At 37.0% G+C, this 8,834-nt stretch overlaps 1 protein-coding gene across 1 annotated transcript in view; it reads left to right on the forward strand.

Moving 5' to 3' along the window:
• The first annotated feature begins 1,986 nt into the window (after positions 1 to 1,986).
• LOC102192320 (uncharacterized) overlaps positions 1,987 to 8,834 on the forward strand; it is a 17,036-nt gene continuing 10,188 nt past the window's right edge. The window contains exons 1-4 of the mRNA XM_013912434.1: positions 1,987 to 2,285; positions 2,628 to 2,782; positions 4,201 to 4,483; positions 4,906 to 5,054. Coding sequence (XP_013767888.1) covers positions 1,987 to 2,285; positions 2,628 to 2,782; positions 4,201 to 4,483; positions 4,906 to 5,054 — 886 coding nt within the window. The remainder of the gene's footprint in view (positions 2,286 to 2,627; positions 2,783 to 4,200; positions 4,484 to 4,905; positions 5,055 to 8,834) is intronic.

Below are 8,834 nucleotides of genomic sequence, written 5' to 3' on the forward strand. Positions count from 1 at the left end.
TTTTTTGCCTACCAGCTTTGGCCTGATTTAAGTTCTTGCACAAACAAGAGAGATTATTTTTTGTCAGGTAATACAAGACTCTTTTCAGCTTAGTTTGTGCCTGTGTCTGTACAGAGCCAGGAGGTGGAGCAAGTTTACATGACTACACCGTGATGTAAATAAAACCTCAATAACATGTAGATTTCAGTATCTATCTATGTCTGTTCAAGAATAAGAGAATAAAGCTGCCTTCACATAGGTTTACTTCTTGTAAATAAAGTACATTAACATATAATCTAAAAGTGTTTCCAAAAAGTGGTGAAGTGGTTATTTTATTTTTTTATGGACTTTATTTGTTTTTGGTTGGACAGCAAAATTGCACTACATTCTACCTTTCTCTCTTTCTGTTAGTCTAATTAAATCCACTAATTAAAAAAAGTAGCTTTTTAAAACCCTTCACAAGTTTAATCGAGCACAAGAGATAAAAAATGTGTCACGTGCCCAGTAAAAGGGGTGTACTGTTTAAATCCCAGCTGAGCTGATAACGGCACTTTATGATACCAGTACTGGGAATTTCAAACCCCAGCTGATAAATATCTGGTAGATTAGTGAGCAAAATCCTTTATATTCAACAGAAAAACCCGTACACGAAGCACAGGGAGTGGAACAGGAGCTCTTTTTTTGCTCCAAGCACATTAGCACGGCCCTATAAATGAGAATAAATTACAATAGTGTGGCATATTCAGCATAACGTTTCAGATTTTGCTTATATTTGTTGAAAACTGAATATACCAGAACCGAGTCAGTTCATTACTAAGGTTGGGGTCGGATTTACTTTTGGATTTAACCCACTTGAGATTGACTTGAGTATATGAAACCCATTTAACTTTTTTAAAGTCTTTGTGAAATGTTTTCTGCTTGTTTTTATTAATCTTGCCACTTTTTCTATTTTTACATCACTTTTTTTTACGTTTTAGTACGCATGGTACCACAAACCTTAGAGATGCATTTACCAATGCATTTTTCCAAAACATCAGGAACTGCCAATACCCTAACTGAAATGAGCCTTATCTCTATAAGGAAAAGGACAAAGTCCTCGGTGGGTTATTGATAAACAAAGATCATGTGCCCTGGTTGGATGTGAATATAAGTAACAGTCCTTAACAGCAGCTCCTCATCTGCATCTGATTATAAGGTATGTAGTTTTCATTTAAAGACTTAAAATGTTCTTTAAGTTTAGTATAAACTTTAAAAAAATTTGTAAGTTAGGGTGAATTCAACCACATTTCCCAAATGTATTTTATTTTCTCAGTGTGAACAGTAGCAACAATGAAACACATTTCAGCACTGGTTTTGTTCCTTCTCCTGGGGATGTCCTCAGCACGCAGCTATCGTAAGTATGATCTGGGTATATAAGGACTCTTTTTTTGTAAGGAAAAGTAGTTATATGTAAAAGAAAGTGTAATAATAAGAGGCAATGTGTTTATCATCAGGTAGAGATAGAGAGTGAAGTAGTATAACAGAAACTTAACAGAGTATATAATATTTGGAGTCACTGCAGTTTCTAGAGTTTAGAGCTGGATGTTTCATGTAAGTAACACAAAATAGTTTTTCTTTACTACAAATATGCAAATTATTAAATGAGACACGTGAGATGTGGATGTCAATAAACCTTCCAAAAAACACATGAAGGAGTCAGTTTTTCAGTTTCTACAGTAAGAACTTTCTTTCAAACCATTCTTTTGGCTCACCAAGTTCAGCATCCTATGTAATCATTTTGAAATATGGGTAGACTTTGCGGACTAAGCAAACTAACCAGCAGTTGTGCATCTCTACCAAATATGCCTATCCAAATATGTTCATATACTACAGTCACTATATTGTTGTAAACAGAGTTATCAAGCTAACTACATGAGGAAGTAACTAAATGAGGTACATTTGGATGGGTGCTCATTTTCAGCTGCTTGCTTGAATGCATGTCCTTTCATGATATCTTTCATTTGCATTATGCTATTGCCAGAAAATGTGGCCCTGCGTGGCAAAGCAACCCAGTCAACCCGTATCAATGAGGTATTGTCGGCTGCCTACGCTGCAATTGATGGAAACCGTGATTCTGACCTTCGCCATGGATCATGCTCGCACACCGATCAACAGACCGACCCCTGGTGGAGAGTGGACTTGCTTGAGTCCTACATTGTCACTTCCCTCACCATCACCAACAGAGGAGACTGCTGTCATGAAGAGCTCAACGGGCTGGAGATCCACATTGGCAACTCTTTGAATAACGATGGCTTAATAAACCCAAAGTTAGTAAATATAGAGAAATAAGTAATTAGCAACAATGTTGTGATTTGGCATTTTACTCATTTTTAGCTTTGCAGTGTTTGTTTCTTTCTGTTTTTCCTGAACGGCAACAGGAGAGGTTGCTGTAGGACTGACATTGTTAGCTGCCCACATTCTTTTTATTGGCACTCCCTACAATGGATTCCTATATTAAATCATTCCATTATATATTAAAATAGAGAATAACAGGTTACAGTTTTTGTAAATTTTGTCAGCAAATTCCACTAAAACGATCACGCTGACTATCATATGTTCTGATATTTGCTGCCATGGTAAATTGTATTTTCTCACACACTTCCTGTTAGGGTTGGACAAATTTCTGAAGTTGGTGCAGGCAAATCCTACACTGTGAATTTCGCTGGTCGTGTGGAGGGGCGTTATGTAACTTTGACTCTTCCTGGTTCAGAAAGGATCCTCGCACTCTGTGAAGTGGAAGTCTACGGATATCACGCTCCAACTGGTGAGAATGTGAACTACTACATGAGCTGCACAGTTTGCAGCTCTATCGCCAAACTCTGTTATCCAAAATTTCAAGCTGATATTAAAGCAATTTAATAATAGATATTTATTATCATTACTGTTCATCGCTGTCACCATGACGACAAAGAGTTTGCTTCATGAATTTTCTTTTATTTAAATTAAAATAAATAATTGTATAAACAAGATTAACGCTGACAGCACTATTTTCTATTGATTTCTATGAACTAACTTCATTAAGGCCTTCAGTGACACTATCAATACATCTATTAGCCCACATTCCTACAAAAAACTCTTATCATTAATCAATACTTTGATTTTAAATATGATCAGTTCATCTTTTTTTTAAGAAGCTAAAGGCTTTTAAGTTGGAAGTCATTAATTCAGAAGCCTTTACTTGATCCAGCTTACTTGTCCAGCCTAAAAAGAAAAAGTAGGAATCATAATTCAAAAGCATAGAAACAGGACTAGTAAAGGGTACTGATGATCTCTTTATTGTCTCTGGGAGCAGACTCATCTCTGTACTCGTATATTGTTGGACGTTACTGCATTTGATCACTCTGATCAAAACATTTTACAAAAGTAACTTCTCATTTCTAGAATACAACACTGACATGAAGAGAAATGTGTTGGAAATTATAGTTACCTGACAAATCCTAATCTGGTCACGTAAACAACAAGTTTTTCGCACACAGAAAAGTTATTCCATTAGGGTATATTATTAGAAGTCAGAGCATATATTTTCACTACTGTGCAGTTATTGGAGAAGTGGCGTGGCACCAGCAATAAAGTGAACGCTGCAATCTTCGATTCTAATGAAAACATAGATGAGCTTGAAAGCAAGGCTCTAGATTTACTGGTAAATATATGCTCAAACCCTCAGCCATGGCCACGAGCATTGGGTAGTGATCAGAACAATCACACTACAGATACGAAGAGTGGAAATGAGCTTCCTCTGTGGGGTACCTGGGGCCTTAGTTATACAGTGTGGAACTCATTTGGGAAGGGCTAAACGTAAAGTCGCTACTCCTCCACATCAGAAGGAGTCAGTTAAGGTGGTTTGCATCTTATTTGGATGCCTCCTTGGTGGCTGGTAGGTGTAACCAGTGCAGGCAGATGGAATGACCTCCCTGAGCCTGGTTCTGTGCAGAGTCTCTTTGTATGAAGAGAGAGTTCTTTTTTTCCCACTGTTGACAAGTGCTTTCTTATGCTGGATCACCTGATTGTTGGGGTTTTATTCCAGATATTTTAGAGTTTTTACCTTATAATAAAAAGCATTTTAAAGTAAATAAAACTGAATTAAAAAATATAATTGAACGTAATGCATTTCTTGATACCTAATCGTAATTATTGACAAGACATCAATGTTTAATATTTTTTCACGAATTTGTTCTTTTGCAGGAGAAAACCTTGCACTTCAAGGAAAAGCCTCACAGTCCTCACTCTTTTCAACTGGTATTGCCTATAATGCCATAGATGGAAATCAAAAGAGCATATGGAATGGGGCATCATGCACTCATACAAAACATGACTTCAGTCCCTGGTGGCGACTCGATCTGCGCAAAACCCATAAAGTTTTTTCTGTTAAGGTACTGAATGTAATAGATTCTGTCCCAGAACGACTAAATGGAGCCGAGATCCGCATCGGAGATTCTCTTGGAAACAATGGCAACTATAATCCCAGGTACAATGCACACTAAAAACTGCAACTTAAATAGAAATTGAATTAATTACAAACTGGAACTATAGGGACATTTGCATGTTCCAGAACTGATGAGAGCAAATTTATTGTACAGCAGTGTGTTGATAAAATACAAATCATAAATGTGAACCATACTCAGGTTAATGTGGGAGTCCAAATAAATGAGGTAAAGAATATTAGTCCTCTTAAAGGAAAATACCAAAATCCAAACAGAAAATGAGTATGAACAAAAATTTCTGTGATTCCACTCATAGAAAGCAAGAACCTTATCTGACTTAATTTTCCCAATATCACCTTTGGGGTTGTCAAATTTTGCAGCCACACACTGCCAAGTGAAGAATCCAATGTGAAACGCCCTGGTAAACGTCTTGGGTTAACCAAATAACCTCTGCTTCTTCTGCCAGGTGTGCTGTGATCTCAAGCATCCCAGGAGGTTCCATTCAAGAGTTCCACTGTAACGCGGGTGACGGGATGGGGATGGATGGCCGCTATGTTAACATAGTCATCCCTGGAAGACATGAATACCTGACTCTGTGTGAGGTGGAAGTGTATGGCTCTGTCCTCGATTAGCTGTAAAGCTTGTTTTAGATACACAATAACTCAAAAATGTTTTCTCAAATTCATAGGGAGCTGCAAAAACAAATTAACAAAAAACAAAATCACAACAAAACTAATTTATTAGAATAAATTATGCTGGAGGAAAAACAATATTATTTAGACTTGATTTGTGAATATCAATACTTGTACAAATACAATATTTTTATATTTATGCATATTTTATTGTCAAAAATCTTTTGGCTGTATATTAATTCTGAACTGATAATTGTAATGTGTAGCCTTTGCTTTTAAAATGTGTTTGTAAATAATAAAAATTACTCAAAAAAACATTCCATGTGTGTCTGAATAGCATCACATAGTGCACGAAAACTTTACAAAATAAATGGGGGACATTAAAGACTCTTTTCCATTAGTACCTACTCATATTGACTCGGCATGGTTCACCACAGTTTTCAGTGTTTTCCATTAGGTCATTGTACCTGGTAGGTACCAGGTACTTTTTTTAGCACCTGCTCGCCCAGGGTTCCAAACGATCCATTAGGTACTAAAATGGGATGTCATCAGACTGCATGTCACTGACTGGTTGGTCAGCGTCACTCAAGGGCTGTGTCCCAATTCAGGGTCTGTACGCTTGAAGTACGCGTACTACGTACGGTGCGTACTATAAGTACGAGAAGTGCGGAAGTGAAAAGCTAAATTTGAGTGAACAAAATTCATTGCTGTGTGCAAAAAATGTATTTCAGTGTTTGCTATTATCCATACACACACACAATAGCAGCCCCTCTCGCTCAGTTTTTGCACTTGCGCTGTTGCTTGCGCTCTCAACATTTCTGACCGTGCGTGCTCAACTCTTTCTGTACACCTGTGCCACAAAACCAGCCAAACACAGACTTGGATGCAAAAAAATCTGATTGGCTGTTTTGGTCTCCAATCAGCTCGAAATGACGAAATGCAATATCCCAGAATCCATTTCGTCCAAAACTCAAACGAGGCAGTGGCGGAGGAACACAGAGTGGCGGAGTTTGAAATATTACTCTTTCTGGGTCACAAAATAAACTTTTAAGATATTTTCATGAGAGAATGGTGCTGTGTAAACTTCGAATATCTGCTCGATTTATCAGGACATCACATATTTGCACAAGTGCTCTAACGTTTTTGGAGATGCCCACCAGCTGACCGCATACCTGGACTGGCCATGGGCATACCGGGCATTTGCCCGGTGGGCCGATGGTGATTTTTCATTTTTATGTTTGTTTGTTTGTTTTTGTAACGGTATAAACAGTGAAAGGTGGTGGATTAGCCAATTGGTCATGATCCGTGTTGAGGGGAAAAGGAACGCGATTTGTACTTCAGCTAGAATGAACCGCGGTTAGAATGAAAAAGACACAAAGCTGGAGTTATTCTGTGCCTTTGCTGCACAGCTGCCTTTTCTTCTCTCATTCTCTCCCCCTTCCTCTCCTGTTGCTACTTCAATCATGAAACTGATCAATGATCAGTTGATCGGCTTTTCTCTCTTGTTTGTTTATCATCCACTTTGCGCCAGAAAGAATAAACCAGCTGATGACGCGCTAAACAACAGCAGCAATACTTTGATTTTAATATTTTATATCGGTCTACATAGGATTGCTCAGTGAGTAAAAGCTTTACCGAAGAAATGGGGGGGGGGTCATTATTTTCTGTTGCAGTAATTGTTTTTTGTAATTTAGAATATAATGAACAATTTAAGTCTATCCATACCGTTTCTTTCTTAACCATGTATCGGTTTTAGGATCATGAAGCTGGAGCCTATCCTAGCTGTCATAGGGAAAGACGGTTTGTCTGCAGTGAATCAAAGGAAAACCCTTAACACTCACAACTACAGACAATTTATAATTACCTATTAACCCACTTTTTCTTGTTTATTTCAATTTTCCCACACGTGGGACTAATAAAGGTTATCTTATCTTATCTTATTTGCTATGTTTATGTCATGATTGAAAATCACCTCAGAGAAAGTAGAACTTCAGATCTTGTTACAAACTAAACCTATCCTTAGACATTTGATAACTGTAATTGTTTCTACTCACAACAAGATCTGAAGAGCCACATTAAAGTACCCAAACCAAAAGCTGTGTCTAAATGTTACTGCTAACTCATTTTACTGCTGTGTCTTGGTGTTTACTTGAACATTGGCCCATGCTGTGGGTTTTGTGAATATATTTGTTTATTGAGTTTAAATTGAAAACATTTAAAAGTAAAAAGCAAATTTGAACATCTGTGAGTGAGAAGTGCCATCCTGTGGTTACATTGTGCTTCTCTGTTTGATGTCTGAACTTTTGTTGAACAGTGGGACAATAGATTTTGCTGTTTTTGTGAGCCAATACAAAACTCTTTCCAGATAGTTTGTACCTCAGTCCCTGAAAGACCAGGAGGTGGAGCAGCTTTACATCACTGGAAGACTGGGGGAAAAATGTTCAAGAATAGGTCTAGTAGCAAGCGCGTGAGTTTTAAGACTTTAAAAATTCTTAATGTCAAAATTAAAACCTCAGTGCAACCAATCTAAAAGTGCTCATGTGCAGCATTAGAAGTTTCCTGCACTATGAATAAAGGCAATCTTACTTTAAGCCATATGCACTAGCGGGTGAAAGGATGTGCTTTTTGCAGTGATTATCTCCAGCATTGCTTGTGATTGGCACTTCTGCTGTTGTTAAACATCCGTCTCAGAATGCACTAAACTACCCTGACACAAGACAAGTCAATCAGAGCTTGTAAGATAATATAATAACCTTTTGGCCATCTGACCTACCTTCTTATTTTAATCTTGTATAGCAGAAAAAAATTAGAAAGTGAAACCAAAAGTTTTTATTGTAGGTTGACCTGTTTTTTTACCTCACGTGGAAGCACTCATCCTGTTGGCAGAGAAAGAGACCGGCACTACAGAAAGATAAGATATATTTTATTCTACCTCCTTTTTTCCAGTAAGGAAATTTGTTTTGGACTCTACACTGTAATATACGAACAAACTCAAAAGACCAAACAAACAAAAAACAACCAACAGATGTGATTAACATTAGTGAACATAAAAGAGACATCATCACCACCAAGAAAAAAGAAATATGAAATTACTAATATGATAACAACATGAATAGCATATTTAGATAATGTGCATGTTGCTGAATTAATAAATTTTTGATCAATCAATGAATGTCACATTAATATCCATTAGTGGCATGAGCTCTTTCAAATACTTTGTTCAGTTCAAGTTATATAGTCACTATCTATATACAGTAGTTCATTCATTTTTACACAAATATATACTGGACATAAGATTTTTATCCCCTCAGCAGCCTATTAATTCAGACAGTGGTATTATTTATCTAGTTTTTAATCAGGCTACACCAAACCACCTCTGTATTTAGACTACACTCTGGACTTATGATGAGGACAAATACATTTAGTGTACTCCAATAATTTACAAAATCTTTTGTCTACACAGTTCCAGGCTGAAGAGCTGAAGACAGTACATGTCTGTCATTATTTAGGGTGTTTAGGACTAATGAGTTGTCTCACTGTGTCCTCATTTTTTATAGATCAAGGGCAGAGTACCCCAAGCTTAAGTGTTCATTAAGTTGTTTGTCACATAGATATAAAATAAGCTCAGAGATTGAGCGGGTGTTAAACACAGGGTGCTTAGTTTATGTAAACATCTATCTATCTATCTATCTATCTATCTATCTATCTATCTATCTATCTATCTATCTATCTATCTATCTATCTATCTATCTATCTATCTATC

Source organism: Pundamilia nyererei, unplaced genomic scaffold (genome assembly GCF_000239375.1).
Source record: "Pundamilia nyererei isolate P.nyererei 1_Seehausen unplaced genomic scaffold, PunNye1.0 scaffold00090, whole genome shotgun sequence".
In the NCBI taxonomy this organism is placed as follows: domain Eukaryota; kingdom Metazoa; phylum Chordata; class Actinopteri; order Cichliformes; family Cichlidae; genus Pundamilia; species Pundamilia nyererei.